We start from the raw sequence: 17141 nt of genomic DNA, 5'->3' as shown, positions 1-17141 counted from the left end.
CCTGCAGAGCCCCCGGAGCCAGGAGAGGCTGGGCTGGCTCCAGAGCCAGGGAGATGATGGGAATGCTCTGCGGTGGGTCACACTGGGGTGGTCCCGGGGAACCACAGGGGTCAAGGCAATGTGAGGGTCTGCAGGGAGCCAGGGGCTGTGGCTGCCATCTGCTGGGGACAGCTGCGTGTCACCGGCGCCAGCAGACAGCCCGCGCTGATTCTGACATTTGGTTTTCATCTTCGTGAATCACTTCAATATTTCAAACATACCTTTGGCCCACTTGAGCACATAAGAACAACAATTAGCACCAGCACCTCATAAAAGCCAGCAATGCTCCCTCTGATGCTTAGCAAAGCCTCTGACCGTGTGGCCAAAGCCATCACATTGCAATGCAACATCTGATCCCTGGGGAGCTCAGAGAGGAGTCTTTAAAAACCACAGGACTTCTGCGAAATGCAGAGCTTTGAGCCATGGAGCTGCTGAGGAGCCCCACACTCCAGAGATAGATGGGCTCCCACGCACTTAGAGGTCAAGGTAAGAGCACTCTGATGATTTTAAACTTCCCTGTGAAAGCATTTGTTTATTTTTACTTGCCTTCTGAAATCATATGAAGATATTCAAATACTGGAAGTGAAGAGAAGCTTTCTGTGCTAGCATGCACACACAGTCCTTGGATGCTGCTGCTGCTTCCCCCAGCTCTGCAGGGCAGCTCTCCTTTGTCCCTGCACCCCCAGAGCTCTCTGAAACACAGAGCCACTGCCTACAGGTTTGTACTGACACTGGTTTTATCCTGTGTTTCATAGGTTAAAGAAGTAACTCCTATGATTTCTTCTGCCTACACATTCTCGCTTCACAGTGAAACAGAAAAGTTGCTGCTATTGCTCTAATAATAATAATAATAGTTATGTAATAACTATATTTATGCGATGGATTTATGTGATATAATAGTTACAATTATGTGACGGACTGGGGGGATTTGCTATTAATTTAAATTGAACATTTGCTGTTAAAATTGTTGTGTGTTTTTAGTTGCTGTTATGTTTTGCCAGCTCGAATTTCCGGTTAATTTTAAACATTTACAGATACCCTGGCCAGCACAACCTGTCTCCTCCTCTGGCTCTCCTGAGCCACTTCTTTCAATGATGGGGGGTTTGTGTTGGCTCCAGTCCTCAGATTTCCAAATATCCCTCTGACCTGAAGTTCTGTTGTTCAGCAGAGCCCAAGTTTCCCATTGCTGCATGGTAGCTGTGGCTGCTGAGGAGGAAGCAGCTGTGCCAGAGCCTGACCTGGGATTTCACCTGCTTAAGCCAGGCTTGTGTGGGCAATATAAAGTGAGTTTGTTTTCTGAACAGATCTCAGTGATGAATTGCACGCTCACACTGAGGCTGCCAAGTTCTTACTCAAGTGGAGCTCAAGCAGTGGTCTCAAGGTTCCAGGAAGATTAAATGTCTTAATCTGAACCCATTTATATACCTAGATCTGTATCTATATCTAATCTAGATCTCTCTCTCGTCCTCCATCTCTATCTAATCTATACCTCCACCTGTATCTATATGAAAAAATTAAAGCCCTGTCAGAACCCATGTGCTTTCTGGCACAGGGAAGCATGCTGAGCACCCAGTCTGTAGGCAGTAATTTCTACCCACCTTTAGCATGAAATCTGAAGGAAGGAGTAGCCCCCTCCCTGCAAACTCTGCTCCTTTCCCTCTCAGTCCCCATCTTCCCTCCAGCAGACTTGCACAGGAATAGAAATTTGTCCCCTTCAAATATTGCCATGACAACTAAGAAGAATTCTCCCAAGCATTCCTACCATTCCTACCATGTCTTGAAACAGCAAAGGCAAAAGGTGGGGATGATTGCATAACATGTGTCTACATAAGGCAAGGCTCAGGCATTTTATTTTCATTTTTTTTTAAATGAGACTATCACTGTCCAAGGCACTTCCCAGGGCAGGGAGTTGAATCACTTTCCACAGAAGGCATGAGACAGAGGGCTGGTGAATGAAGCACTGACACACTTCTGCACAGTGTGCTTAGCTGGCCAGAAACTATTTCAAACGAAGCCACGTTTGGCCATCACCAAAAGTTGCAAAGAGAATTCCTCTGGGGAATAATTAATCAGCCTTGGTAAACAAATAAAGCCAGGCTGATTGTCAGCCCTGCAGACGGAATACAGGGTAGTGCTGAAGCCTTTGACCTCTGCTGTGTCTCCACAGCCCCCGAGAGCCTCTGCAGGACTGCTCCTCTGCCCAGCGCCAGCCTGAGCCCTGATGGCTCCCTGGAGGCTGCCCCTGCTCGTGGCTCTGCTGCGGGGCTGGCTGCTGGCCTCCTCCTCCTCCTCACCCAGCACAGGTAAAGGCCAGCAGGCTCTTGTGGCACTGCTTGTGTTCATTGGGACTTTGGGGCTTTGTCCTTCAGCCAGAGCTGCTCTTCTCTGTGTGTGCATTGCTGTGTGAGTGCTGGTTCATAAACGTGTAACCCATGGTGTAAACATGCTGTGTGTTTAGTGGCTATTTTCTGAGTGGATTTGAAAGGAGAGACTGCCTTTGGTGTTTGATAGAGAGATATCAAATAGAAACACTGCTATAAACGCTCCTGAGCATGCTCCCAGACAGACAGTGCTGGTGTAAGAAACACAAGGCTTATTTGCACTTGGAGAGTAATGCTGCTAAGAGAGCACTGCTCTGCCAGCTGCCATTCATGGCCATGGCACTTCAAGCACCCTTTCTTTGCTGCACTGCACCTGCTGGCTCTTTTTTGCACCAGAGAGATGCTGAGCAAGTCTGGCCCTTCCTGATGGAAGCAGAGCATGGTGCAGAGCTGAGAACATGCCCAGGAGGCCACTGAGAGGCTGCCTGTCCTGCCAGCCAGCAGGCACAGAAAGCTGCCACAACCCCTGGCAGAATGAATCAGGCAAGGCTCCATTTTCTTCATGTGGGAAAAGCCAAATCTTTATTCACATTATTTGTTTTATACAGTTTTCACAGAGCTCATGTGCAACATCTATTGGCTGGTAGTTTTCTTACTACTCCATTTATTGGTCAGAAGGTGATTTGTGTGTGCATGCTGAGGTTCAGGTGTTTACATTTTTCTTTTGTGGATTCTCATGAAACAGGTCTAATGTTTATGCAGGTGAACTTATTTTTCACCCAAGAATAGGTTGTTATGTTAGCAAACTATTCATACCAAGATTGTTTTCACATGGGAAGTTGCAAAGTATTAGCTGCACTTAGAAGAAATGACAGGCCAGCTATCAACCCTGACTTTATGAGGCTTTTCTTTTATAGTTCTTTTCCCTGTCTATGACAAACCCCTTGCTGCCACTCTGAGCAAAGCCTGCTGCCTTTGAAATGGGCTCCAGAAAACATGAGTGTCACCTCCACCTCTCTGAGCAGCACAGGGAAGGGCAGACATAGAGGGGGACATTTGGGGAAAACCTGGCAGGCTGCTGCTTTTCCACTGGCAAAATAGGTGGGAAATTGTGAACCCTACCTGTATCTCAGAGGGCATGGTGTGGACAGAGGTGGTGAGGGGCAGCTGGGGACAGGCAGGGGTTTGTCACCTGTGAAAATCCCCCTGAAGTTCCCCTGACAGGGAGACTCCTAAAAAGTTCTGTACCAGGATTGAGAAATGAAGGGGACTTTTGGTTTTGTCAGTCTTCAGGTTGTTGTTTATTTTTTCTCTTATCAACAGTTCTGCATGTCATTCCAGACAGCACACAAAGAGAAAGGCTCCAAAAAAGTCACAAGACACGCAGGTTCAAGGTCTTTTAAAACTATTTAGTCCAATTAACTCTTGGAACGTGTTTTATTTCTATCTTTCTACCAAAAACTAATTATTTGTCTGTTCACACAACATCTGCACTGGGGCTCTTTCTAACCAATCACCCTGTGCCATCAACACTGCAGAAAACGTAGCAGATGAAGAGCAAGAAGGAGATCAGATAATGCCCAAAATCCTCCGTCTTCTCTCCCATTTACCTCCAAACTAAAAACCCAAAACTCTGAGTTTTTCACCCTGTGATGAACTACACCACCATCTATTTCACACACCCATAGATTCCAGTTCATCCCAAAGCCTTGGGAGCTTTCTCCATGGGTGAAGGCTGAAAGCAGTGTTCACCTGGGGGTCAGGGCTTCTCAGGACAGGCAGAGGAACATTCCCCGTGCGCTGGGTCCCAGCAGTCACCAGAGCAGGGGCGCTGGTGGCACTGAGGGCTGTGGCTGTCCCACAGCCAGCTCAGCATTGCCTGGCTCACCACCACAAACGTTCTCAGGGGGAGAAGCTGTTAGTTTGGTTTTCTCCAAGAAACATCCAGGAGCAGCTCTCCTTCAAGACTGTATGATGAAATATTGCATTTCCAGTCCTGTGTTCCGTGTGAGTGATGGGGATGTGAGTGAGACTGGTAATGTGTTATTGTGAAAATGAGAAACTGCAGGAGGCAGTGCTGACATTTAAAAACAATAAAATCCCAGAATGCAAGCACCATCCCAAAGAGAAGCTTTTTTGTTCCCTCTGAAATCCAGTAAATGTTTTTTGCAAGAATTGCTGTTTACAATTACAATTGTTTTTAAAAAGCTTCTGTTTTGCTTAAGCTCAATATATAAATAAATTTCAGATCATTCTCCTACCCAGACAGAAATTCCAGTTCTGAGCAATCTAATCCTCTCTTGACAGCTTATCATGACAAAGGCTAGCAGCTTTTTTCTTCCTTGTTTTTTTCCTTGTGAGGTTCAGCATTTATACACTCAGGAGGAGCCTCCCAAGCCCTTGGTCCAGTATCATCCTAAATGCATCTCCTACTTCACCACCTAATGTAGTAACAAATCTCCCATGGATCTTCACATTCTGGGAACAATGGGATTTTCAAACTGCTGCCTGGAGTGTGCTTTATTTGGGAAAATTTCTGTAGAAGAAACAAATCCTCCAGCAATATACCCTGCAAACTTTCCAGGGAGCACATTAAAGCTGGATTTATGTCATCATCTTCCACAGAAAAATATCCTTATGGTCTGCTTTCACAATGGATTTATTAAAAGAATAAAAGGAAAAAATGGTGTAAATTCTGATGAAGACATGAAAAAGGTGTTAGAGAAGTGATCTGGAGGCCAGACTCAAAGGGAGAATGGTGGTAATACTGAACTGGCACCACCAAATTCTTGTGAAATAAAGTGTATCATGCAATGATTATGCAGAAACCAAATGGATAATCTCACCTGTAGATAGTGGAGAAAAATGACCTTTGATGTTGACAAAAATGGGCTTTGTTTCAGCTAATAAAACTGGGCAGCCAAAAAGTTTTTGTCATGTGAATGACAGCTCCATATAGAGCTGGATCTTTAGGACATGTCTTAGGATGGAATTCATCCACACTTCCTTATTTATTGACACATAGCAGCACCTTGAAATACCTTTATAAAAGCCAGATCAGCTGTAAAGGCACATTTTTGTATAGCTGATAGATGTCCAAAATTAGAATTATTCTAAATCTCTGCTTTTTACCTTTTTTCCCTGTTTCCCCCCCCCCCCCAATAATCTTTAAAAGACTTGAAAGGAATATTTAAAGCAATATGGGTGATTTGTGTCTATTAAGGCAAAGGAATACAAATCCCCCTGACAGCACACTTTGATCTGCCATCCTGTGTTGGTGGATGTGCTGAACACAATGTTTGCAGAGATAAGTGTCCTGAAGGTTGGTAAATACCAGGGGTTGAAGGCAAGCAAATACAGCACATGAAAGGTCATCCCAGGACAGCAGTTTTGCTTAAAACATCTTGAAAAAGGGTGTGAAAAAGTGGCCTTCTGTGTGCTTTTTCCATGATCCTTGAGTGCTCTCTCTGAGCAGCTGCGAAAACTGGTTTTTGGTGGGCAGGGCAGAGCTCGTGTGTGTTTGTTGAACAGCCAGGGCTGCAGCACTTCACATCCAGCAGCTGCATTTCAACCATTCATAGCAAAGCATCACACTGATGTTTCATGGCTGCTTTGGGGTTGTTTTCTCCACTTGGACTCTGTGTTTCACCCTCTGCTTTGTTTTTAATGCAGTTGCTCCCCCACAAGACCTGCAGATCACTGACCCCGGGCTCCTGGGCTCCCTGGATGTGGAGTGGAAGCCTCCTCCCCACGCCCAGACCTTGCAGGAGTGCACAATAAAATACAAGCTTGAATATCACAGCACTGGGGATAGAGACTGGAAGGTAAGGCACAGCATGGATTAATCCTCCCAAACCAGGGCTGTTCTGCCTTTCCTTCCTGCACAAATTCCTGTCTGCATTTTGAGCAGGAGTGGAACCAAAGCTGTTCCAGTTTTCCATGAGAAACCGGACTGGTTCAGTGGTTTGAATGGGAATGTGCCTTGCAATGTAACAGCAGCAGCAGCCAGGGAAAGGGTTCTTTCTGTCACAAGGCTGGGTGTTTGCTGCCCAGAATAATAACATTCCTCATTGTAAAAGGAAAAAATATTTACAGTTTTCTAAAGCATCTTTATGGGTCTTGAGCTGAAACAACAGATCCTTAGGGATGTAGAGCAGTGAACAAATAAAAGTTAAATTTCATTAATTATCCTAATGCTCTAAAATTCCCTCTATCCAGAACTGTGTTTCTAATTGCAATTTACTTCTCTCCTTTAGATGTGGTTGACTCTAACTCAGCTCTTTGATAAAATTGTCAGTCATCTCTCATTGATGTGTAGCAGGGCAGCAGCAGGCACAGCACAGGAAGGGCTGTTGGAATTTATTTTGTGAGTGCTTAGAAGATGAAAGCTGCTGCAGGGTTGGGAAGGCAAATGGAACGAGGAGAGGAGAAACCCAGCAGTGGGGGCTGTTTGGTTGGCACAAGGTACTGAGGAACACATGAAAAATATGCTGAGGATCTCCCTCAACAACCCAAAACACAGATTGAAATCCTGAAAGAAAAAGAGATTTTTTTGCACAATCCTAAAGCAGGAGAGCTAGAGGGCTTGCCAGCTCAAGAGACAGGGAGAGAGAAGGAGCACTCAGGCTGGCAGTGCTGGAACAGGTCACTGCTTCACCTGCCTGGGCAGCAAAGCCAGGGCTGCTGGGCTGTGCTCAGCCCCCACAGCAATGGGGTCAGGCTCATCCCAGAGGAGCCTGCAGAGGGGAAATTCCTCTTTCAGCTATGGATTGCAATTGCAAGGGCATGGAAAGGGGCTCCAGGACCTGATGGTTGTCACAATGCGCCTCATGCTCCCAGCTGTGCAGCAGTGCAGAACTCTCCAGGATGGTTTTAACTGCAATTTAAAGGAAAACCATATGCAGTTTCAAAAAAAAAAAAATCTGAATTCCTTTAGTTATGAGTAATAAAAGCTTCTTATATGAGGCAGATGTACAGGCTAGAGCGAAATCACCTCTGACACCTTGCCAAAATGTTGACCTCAGATAAGGGCACAAAGAACAGTCAGGCAGAAGAGAATCCATAGGACATCAGCAGAAGATGATCAATGACAACATCACTGGTATCTGTTAGAAATACCTGGCTCACCAGAGCTCTCACACCTGGGGAGGGCTAAGGACACTGCAGGCTGTGCCACTGCAGTTCCCACGTTTTATGGCACAGATGCATTTAGGGCACATTACCTCTGTCCTACATGAGCTAACACAACACCTTGTCTCATTTATCAACTTTGTTGTCCTCGCGTAAAGTGAAGGGGAGTAAGTCTGAGGGGAAAAAACCAGAAAAACCTTCAAAGGGGGTGCTCAAAAAGTCCCCCAAAGGCCAAGCCAGGTGGGACACAGTGGTGGGTGAGGCTGTGCTGCTCTGCCTGGCTGCTGGTTCACCCTTTCAGGGGCTGCTTGCACTTCCCACAGGAACTAGCCTTACAAGACTCATTGTTCTTTCTGTTTCTCATTATTTCACACCATAAAAAAATGCCTTTTATGTGGATTTGTGGTGGTATCCTCCTCAGGCAGTGCTCCTTGCTGCTGGGGTCCCATTGATCAGCCTGCTCTGCCCTGTCCTGGCTGGGTCCTGTGGGGTGAGGGGACTCACAGCCAGCAAGGCTGGGCACAGCCTTGAATTAATGCTGGAGGAGCCCTGGGCAAGGGAGGCAGGACAGAAATATAAAGAGATAATAAAGCACACAAATTTGCAGCTGGAGCAAGAGCAAGGGTACCTAATTCTGCAGCCCACTTAGTGACAGAAGAGGTGCTTAAAAAAAATCTGTCTTTCAACCAGGTTATTTTTACTAGGAAGCTAAAACTCAGAGTTGGATTTGACCTCAGCAGGACTGCTGAAGTGAGGCTGCAGACACTGCTCAAAGGAAGGTGTACAGGTGACGTGGAGGTGCAGAGTGACTGGATTTATGCAACCTTTCAGATCCCACCACAAGGTCAGGAGCAGCCTGTGGCACCTGCTGCAGTTGGGTGCTTTGCATGAGCCTGTTGCATGAGCCAGTGCTGGCTGGAGGGTTCCTGGATGGATAACATTGCAGGGCTTGCTGCTGTTTAAGACACTAGAGCAGCTCTGCTACCCAAGGCTGTGCTTGTGGTCACTGGACACCTGGGGCTTGTTTCCCTCTGCCCATGCCCAAGCTCTGCTCAGCTGCCCTGCAAGAGCTCCACTGCTGAGTGAAAAGGTCAGTTTAGCATCTTTCTGCTCCAAGGTGGACTGGCTTTTATGGGACACAGAGCACTTGGCAGTAAAACTAATAATTCTGACTGGCTGCCTTTTCTTTTTTCCTTTCTTTTCATTTTTTATCTTTCAGCTGCAGCACGCAGTTGTTCAAAGGCATAAAACTGTGGTTTTTCTGCACACTGCTAAATAGTGGTTATTTCCTTCTCATTTGACAGGAAAACTTGAATCAGAGGTCCAGAATTTCAAGTGCATCTATCATGACTGGGAATACCTGAAGTGCACCTGGCAGCCAGGTCTCCTCACACCTCGTGGTGCACACTATGGGCTCTATTATTGGTATGTAACAGCCAAACAGGAAAACAGCCAGGCAGCAATCAAGTGAGCCACTCAGAGTACAAAAATGCCACAGGAAATATGTTTTTATAGCTGGCAGTGCTATTGCCCAGTTCACCCAGAATGAGCCAAAATAATGTCCCAAGCAATACATGGCTACTGGCAAGAAAATACCAAATTCTTTCTTACTTTCTTAAATCAGGCCCACGCTGATCTTTGCCAGGAAATGTCTCCTCTCTTCCTCCTTTCCTTTTATTCATCCCCAGGAGGTGTTTTCTGCATGTTGTTCACCATAAAGACTTGTGTTTTCTCTTTGCTAAACACACCTGGGTAGTTCTGGCTGCACATTTCCCATGACCACAGTGCATATATCTCAATTGGACAGGATTTAGCACAAGGCTACCAAGCTCAGTGAACCCTAGACACAGAGTGGAGCTTCTCATCAACTCAGAGCTTTAGTGTTCAAATATATTTCCATAGCCTCAGCACATCCCATACAAGCAAACACGCTGCCACAAGGTAATAATAATAATAATACATAATTCTCAGCTGTTTCTTTTAAACTGGTGCCTAAATTCTGTTCTGCAGGAAAAACACAGCTAGAATTAGTGGCTTGGGACAAAGCAAATACTGTATTTGTGCTTCAGCTCCTATGATATTATGGAAAGGATGACTTAGGCTGGGTTTCGTGCCACTGGGCTATGTGGACAAAAGCATAGCTGCATTTTAAAGAGCTTCCATGGAGTTCTTGGAAATAGTCTTCAAAGGAGAAGCACCAATTCAAAACCATTTTGCTAACTGCAAAGATCTGCTTGAAGGAAACCATGGAAATGCATGATTCATGCCTTAAAGGAAAACAAACACTAAAAAAACCCAACCTTGAGTCAATTGCCTTCAATAAAACCAGGCATTTGGATCTGGGTCCCATTTTATCACAAGATTGGGTGGACACCACGGCATCCTTTGATCCCTGTGAGCAAATTTTTATAGTACTAGAACATGAAGTTTTTCCCCCAAACATAATGTGCTGTGCAAAGAGACTTTCATTAGGTCTGGAGTACAGGGGCCAAATTCAGCCCTGTCGTGAGGGCACAAAGCAGCAGGAATCTTGAAAGGCACTATGAGACACCAGTCAGTGTTTCCAGGATGCAGCCAGCAGCTCAGCTTTGGGGAGTGGCCCCCAAAGGCAGGAGGGACAGGGCTGTGGCTGCACATCAAGTAACAAAGAGCAAACCCTGAGTTTCCACGTGCCCATGGAGAGCCATGGGAACCACCTGCAGTCAGCCAGAGCAGCTCAGCAGCACTCAGGCACACATCTCCTGCCTAAAGACACTTCAGTTTGGTTTGGGAGGGTTTCTGCAACTCCACAGTCCGTGGTTGATGGTGCAGGAAGGGCCCTAGAGGAGCAGGACTGTCTCCATGAGTAGTGGCCAGATCCTTCTCCAGCTCCAGGCACACACTGGCACCTCTCATGCTCCAGGAATGGGCTTGGGGAGATCCTGACACAGCCTAAAAACCAACGTGAGAAGCTGTCTGTGCATGTTAATTTGGGTTTTTTCTCTTCTCCACACTTGTGCCATAGCAGGAGTACAGGTGACTGACCCACAGCACTGTGCTTAGGACAAAGGCTGGGATGTGGGCAGTACTTGAGGTCCAATCTCATAAAAACCATTTTGCTAAGCAGTAATTTGCTTTGTTCTTCTTTCTGTTTCCGTGCCAGGTACGAGGGGCTGGAGCAGACAATGCAGTGTGCTCAGTACATCCAGGAGCACGGGCTGAACCTGGGCTGTGTGCTGCACAACCTGAGCCAGGCAGAGTACCGGGATCTCCACATCTGCGTCAATGGCTCGGCAGCAGCCACCCAGCTCCGGCCGCTGTACAGCACCCTGCGCCTGCACAACCTCGGTAAGGCTGCCAGGGCAGCAGCAGGGACCCTGCTGGCCAGCACACAGCCCAGGGCCACTGCCTGTGTTAGGGCTCTCCATTCAATGTGTGCTTTTGGAGCTGGGTGGTTGCAATGTGTGCATTTCCCCCAGGGAAGGGCTGTGGCCTGTGCCAAGCAGGATTTCAGTTTCCAGGAGTGTTTGCAGGGAAGCAACACCCCCCAGCACAGCCCTGGAGGTCAGTGGGTGCCTCCAAGTGCTGCATGTGGACAGGTCAGGACACACATGGCCTGCTGGGCATGTGGCAGAGCAGCTATGGGGTTTTGGCTCTAGCAACACAGTCACAGAGATATCTTCATTTACTCCTGCTGGGATTGAAACCACTGCTGCACTCCTTGCAAGCACAGGAGAGAACTCTGAGCTTTGCTGTTCAAACCAAGCTAAGGTCTGGGGTGAGCTGAGTGCCAGATGTGATGGAGTCTGTCAGAGATGGATTTCAAACCCGTGACAGACACGGAAAGGGAGCAGAGCACAGCATGATGTGCAAACATTACACGTACTCCGTGTTTATTACGGTGTATATTTATTAAACCATGCTGGTGCATTTGCCTACATGCCAGAAGGACAAATAGCCAGTCATCCAGCTGAGCCACTGGGCTAAGGAGCAGGATTTCTGAATTCAATTAGTGCTGCCACGTGCTTCGTGTGTGGCTCTGGGTCTGGGAGAGGAATCGGAGCCTTTTCTGGGATGCAGAGCGGGCAGGGAATGTGCCGGGCAGGGAATGTGCCGGGCAGGGAACGTGCCGAACACGGCGCTCACACCCCGCGCCCCCAAACCCCTGCCCCGCAGCCCAGAGCAGGGACCCCGGCCAGGCTGTGTGCTAAGTTAAAATAAACAACACACCCTGCAGCCTCGGTGACACCCTGCTCCTCCAGCGTGGTGGCTGAGAGCCAGGAGCGCTCAGAAATCCATTAGCGGAGACAGGGACAGAGGCAGGAGGGGATCAGCCGCAGCCTTTCGGCCAGGAGCTGTCCCAGCACCTCCTGGCCCTCTCTGTTTCTCTCTCCCCAGCACAGCCCCGGCCCCGCAGCAGATGGAGCTGTCCCAGCCCCTCTGACCCTCTCTCTCTCTGTCTCTCTCTCCCCAGCACAGCCCCGGTCCCGGAGCACCTGCAGCTCTCGGCGTCCGCACCCATGAGCTGTCCCAGCCCCTCCTGACCCTCTCTCTGTCTTTCTCTCCCCTCAGCACAGCTCTCGGCTCCGGAGAAGCCGGAGCTGTCGGTGTCCCCAGCACAGGAGCTGTCCCAGCACCTGACCCTCTCTCTCTCTCTCTCTCTCCCTCTCCCCCCCAGCCCAGCCCTCGGCCCCGGAGCAGCTGCAGCTCTCGCTGTCCGCAGCCCAGGAGCTGAGGGCCGCCTGGAGCCCGCCGGGCGGGCGGGTGCCGCCGCACTGCCTGGAGTACGAGGTGCAGGTGGCCGAAGACGCGGCAGCCTGGGCGGTAGGGACAGCGCCGGGGTGTCCCAGGGACGGGAGGGGGTCGGGGAGCCCGGCCGAGCCGGCAGCGGGGGCACAGGCTGCGGCAGGCTGTGTGGGTTACCCCGCGGGGATCGCGGCTGCACCGCACACGCTCCTCCTTAACCCCCTGACCTGCAGCTGCGGCTCGGCTGGAGCAGGAACGGAGCCCAGCCGGAGGCTCCGAGAGAGCCTGCTATCTCAGAAATCTGCCATCGAGGAAATTTAAAGCTCGCTACGGTTTGTTTCCCTGAATAGGGTGGCATAACTTGGACCCATGAAACTGTAATTCTAATCTCTCAAAAGGAGTGGCCTGGGACAGAATATATATTTTATGCATGGTGCTTTTTCCTTGTATGTTATCCAGGTTCAGTTTGGAGGCAAAACCAAAAAGGGCTAATTAATCATAGGGGACATCTCTTTTTTAATTGCTGTATTCCACTCATGAGTCCTCTTAGGTAATTAAAAGAAAGATTCTGTAAATTAACAGGCATAAATGGCAACATACATGATGACACCTCCAAAAAATATTTTCAGTAGATTTGTCTTCATAGTCATGTTATTTGCATTAGCTTGTACAAAACTATTGTGAAATAATTTAAAACTGCCAAAAGATAATCCAAAGGTTTACAGAGCCTGGAAAATGTGCAGGAACATCAGGCCACACCAGGCAGATTCTGGTGGTGGCACGTAATTCCTTGATATTTCTTTCTGTTTTGTTTCTCAGTTTGTTTCGACCCAAATGGAAACTGCTGTAACAATTTCCAGAGCAAACCAAAGCCACGTTTCATGTGTTCGTGTCAGGGGGAGAACAAACATTTTCTGTGCAGACCAAGGCTTCTGGAGTGAATGGACGCAGGACTGTTTCTCTGGTATGGAACTCAAAATAAATTGTGTTTCTTTAATATGGTTTATAAAACCTGCTTGGGTGCAGGTGCTGCCCTGGGGATCTGCTGGTGTCCAACCCTGCAGGAGGGCTGCTGGCTTAGTTCCACCTTCAACCCAGTAATATATACCTGTAACAAACAAATAAATAAATAAAAAGGTGTAGGACAACATGGAAAAGGTGAGTTTGTGTCTGAACTCAAGCTTTGTAGGATGTAATATAATCCATTTTACCATCTTATTTCCTGCCCTTTATCTTTGCAGTGCCCAGAAAAGAGGACAAGCAGCTATTTATTCTCATTCCAGTAATCCTGAGTTTGACAATTAGCCTCATAATATTTATGTTGATTGGCCAGTGCAAGAAAAGGTAAGCACCAAGGATGCCTGTCCGAGCAATGTGCTTTTTTGTCGATGTCTGTAACTATTTATAACTACAGCTAGCTGTAACTGAAATATCACATTGAATGTCTAAGGGCCAAACATTAATAGATGCTCTAAGATTGGACAGCAAACAAGAGTTCATTTTCAGTAAACAACCCTCCTGAGTGTGTCTGTTTCTGATATGAAATGCCCCTACAGCAACCCATAAACTCACTGCAGAGACTCAAATACTGCTCATAAGAGCTCAGACTGCTTCTGTTAAATGCAGCAGTTGCTTGCATGCACAGCAGCATAAATAAAGCTATTATCATGCCCCAAACCACTCAAGAGCAGAGATTTGTCCTAGCTGTGTTATAGCAGTGCCATTTTAATGGGCTAAATCCTCATTCTTTTGGCACTCTCATCCCAGCTGTTTACATTCATGTCAGTGATGGCATGAGGGGAAAGCAGATGAGTGGATGAATTTGTCTGCTTTTACTGATGATAATTTCTTCATGTCTGAGAGAACTGATGCCCCAGTACTGATAACTGTTTTCTTTTCCTGATGGCTATGTAGCATAACCAAGCAGGAAGCTTCTCTAATAAGCCTTTTAAGGCATCACTCATGAGGGAGAACTGGCTCTAGAAAGACCCTTGTGTGGTCCCCAGAGATGAACTGACACCTGTTTGCATTCCCAGAATCACACCCCTTCATCTTTGCTGTGCATCTGCCTTCCAAATGTTTTGGTTTGTGAAATTTGAACAAATTGTAGATGCTAGTGAGAAATCTGTGGAAAGCAAATGCTTCCTGCATTGCCACTGGGATGTGCGATGGGGACGCTGGAGCATGGCCTCAGCTCTGTGAGTGTTGGGAATAACAGCCTGTGTCCCTTTCAGATCCCCAGCAGGAAAGCCATTGCAGACATCTGTGGGATTCTAACTGCCTGTGCCTGCTGCACTGCTGGTGTTTGGTGGGCTGCTCATGGAACCATCCCAAGGACAGCCCAGGAGCCCTGAGCTTTCTGCAGCCCACGTGGGTCTTCCCTGCCTGCTGCCACTTGTGGAGGCAGCTGTTGCCATCCCAGTCCTCAACAGGCCCAGGAAAACTGGAGGGGCTTAAATGACTGCAGGAAAACTGGAAGAGATCTGACCTGCCTCTGAAGCAAAGGTGTTTCTGATACCAGGACAAGGGAGAAAAAGAGGCAGTGGAAACTGCCATGAATAAAGATAACATGTTCTTCTGTGGGCTTGTTTGGGTTTTTTCTTTTGTGAGGACTCCAGAAATCTGTCAGCAGGACACACACACTGAAGGGCAGCACCTCATACACAATGCTACACGTGTGCAAACACCTGCCTCCAGCCCCTGTGTCCACCTTGCTCTCACCTGATCTTCCCTTTTCCCACTCAGCCTGCTGAGAGCACCTAAATGCTGAACAGGAGCTACCTCAGATATCCATTTCATCAGCTGATATGCCTTATCTGCTGAAAAGCTCAGGTGCAAAGGCCTTGAGAGAAACTTTTCCTCTGAAGAGGAATGACCACAGCTACTGCAAAGGACAGATGATTCAGAGCAGAGGTGAGGGTCACTGCAGCAAATGTGGCATGGGAATTTCTCTAGGAACTGGACATTGGCACCAGAATTCAATGAAGCACCCCTGATGTTTCTCATGTAGTCAGGTGATGAAATTGCTGACTGATTTTTTAGGAATCATTCTCTATGATGATGATGATAGAAAAAAAAATTTTAAAAATCATCTCTGGATGAAATACCCTTTTCCAAGCCCATGCTAGGTTTTTTTTTGCTTGAAGAACTGACCAAGGCAAACACAGGGGTTTAGTGTGGTTTCATTTCATCAGAACAACCCTGAAAATGTATTTTCTTGAAGGAAATTTATTCAAACTGGAAATTTCTAATGAACAGTGGAAGCCCAGAGAGAAAATCAAGTTTGTGTCAATCAGTTATGTAAAGAGCCATACTAATCCAATCAGAAACAAAACAACACAGCAAGTGTTGTTGGATGCAAGCAGTTGGATGTCTTACACATCCAACTGCAAAATTATTCAATCACTATCAGCTGCTTCCACTGCTAAATGGGAAACAGCCCAGTCAGATTTGGGGAGCAACCTAAGGAGAAAAGAACCAGGAAAAAAAACAAGGTCAATGCACGAACTGAAGTAGAAATGAAGTTTCATGGTTGCTGTAATTCTGCTGAGACACAATCTGCCTCTGCTGCCTCCTGGGCAGCCACCACAGGACGGCTTTACTTTGAAAAACACCTGTGAGCATGCACTGGGTGTGGATTTTCAGAATTGCCACCAGCCTCTGATGTTCTGCCAGACTCTTAAACTGTTAAAATATCTACTAAAAACATGTGAGTGCGTTGTGAATGTCCCCAAGGGAAGAAGTAGGGCAGGCAGCCAAGCCCAGCCTGCTGTCCTGGGTACATCTGGTGCAATCTCACCTACTTTACCAGGTGGGAATGCTGGGCAAGGCATTTGGATTGGGGCAAATACTGTAGCAGCCCCAACCTGCTGGATGGGTTTAAACTGGGCTAAAGGCTCTAGTCCAGTTTTACCCAAAAACAAAGTAAGAAGGGAAGAAGAATTAAAGTGCATGGGTGCAAGTAAGAGAGAGCAAAGGCTGTTGTACCTCCACAGCTAGAACTCACCCCAAAAAAGATCAGAGCTATTTCAGTAACCACAGAATATAAAAGTTGGGCTGAAGCCTGCCTAGAAACCTGCCTAGTAACAGAGTGATAAATTAAGTACATCTACTTATGGTATCTGTATGCTGCAGCTTCACAGGAGCATTTAGGTGAGGAAAGCTGGGCTTGGCCCCAGTGCAGGGCTCCCTGCTCCCCAGACTCATCCCTGCAGAGGGTCCTCACTGCAGCAGCAGCAAAACACCTCCCTCCTGCTTTCTCACAGAGTCACATCTGCAGCATTTGCAAAATCCAGCCCTGATAGATGGCACTCGCCTTCCTAACACCCTGAACCTCGCTAGAATTTCAGCAGTGGTTTTTTATCCTGTGTTTATAGAATTACACCAAAGTATTTCTTTCACACAGTTTTCTCATGAGAATGTTTTAATTCATTTGCTGTAGTTCATAATTAATATTTTTAGTAAAGCACTTTCAAAATCCCTCCTTTGGCATGCTCTGCTCTTATTGTTCCCAGCTCATGTCTGGGTTCCACGTATTTTTACCAACTAAGCTCCACATGTTTGGTGAGACATGTCTTTGTCTTTGCATACCCATGAGTTTAGAGTCTTCTTTCTGTCTTTGACTGATAAAGTCTTAGAGCCATTTGTCGAAGAATAAACCCAACTTTTCCTACCCAGCTTTTTTCTCCCTAGAGAATGTCAATACTTGTCACACATACAAAAGCACGATCCTGTGCATGCTGAAGGGAAATGCAAAATCCTTTTAGTCTGTCATATTCTAGCTGCTTTTGGGAAGTAACAAAACAAGGAAGAGGAACACCAAGGTCTTTGAATTCATAACTCACCCTTCTTCTCTCACTGAGGTGTATTTTCAAGCTGCCAGCAAGAGAATAATTTGAAAATCTGCTTACATTCTGTTTCCTCATA

General features: G+C 47.1%; 1 protein-coding gene across 5 annotated transcripts; it reads left to right on the top strand.

Annotated features, from left to right (window-relative positions):
- The first annotated feature begins 207 nt into the window (after positions 1–207).
- Positions 208–14800, top strand: IL13RA2 (interleukin 13 receptor subunit alpha 2). 5 transcript variants are annotated; one of them, XM_064712807.1, is made up of 11 exons: positions 208–525; positions 1208–1322; positions 2207–2342; positions 6033–6184; positions 8181–8334; positions 8795–8915; positions 10633–10817; positions 12148–12293; positions 13035–13179; positions 13457–13559; positions 14450–14800. In XM_064712807.1, the coding sequence occupies exons 3-11, from the start codon at positions 2261–2263 to the stop codon at positions 14490–14492; spliced, it is 1131 nt and encodes a 376-aa protein (XP_064568877.1). In that variant the 5' UTR covers positions 208–525; positions 1208–1322; positions 2207–2260; the 3' UTR covers positions 14493–14800. The 5 variants fall into 5 exon arrangements, with proteins under 5 accessions (XP_064568877.1, XP_064568875.1, XP_064568878.1 ...); XM_064712805.1 differs by having other exon boundaries at positions 1205–1322; XM_064712808.1 differs by having other exon boundaries at positions 12148–12260; positions 14450–14798.
- The last annotated feature ends 2341 nt before the right edge of the window (positions 14801–17141 follow it).

Source organism: Zonotrichia leucophrys, chromosome 4A (assembly GCF_028769735.1).
Source record: "Zonotrichia leucophrys gambelii isolate GWCS_2022_RI chromosome 4A, RI_Zleu_2.0, whole genome shotgun sequence".
Taxonomy (NCBI): domain Eukaryota; kingdom Metazoa; phylum Chordata; class Aves; order Passeriformes; family Passerellidae; genus Zonotrichia; species Zonotrichia leucophrys.
Note: the sequence above shows the minus strand (reverse complement) of the source record. Positions and strands in the feature narration are given on the sequence as shown.

Excerpts from the sequence above, each read along its gene's own strand:
- IL13RA2 (XM_064712806.1), top strand. The coding sequence starts at position 2,261 with ATGGCTCCCTGGAGGCTGCCCCTGCTCGTGGCTCTGCTGCGGGGCTGG. Across the intron at positions 8,335-8,794 it reads CTTTCAGATCCCACCACAAG|GAAAACTTGAATCAGAGGTC; the intron begins GTCAGGAGCAGC and ends CTCATTTGACAG. Across the intron at positions 8,916-10,632 it reads CACTATGGGCTCTATTATTG|GTACGAGGGGCTGGAGCAGA; the intron begins GTATGTAACAGC and ends TTTCCGTGCCAG.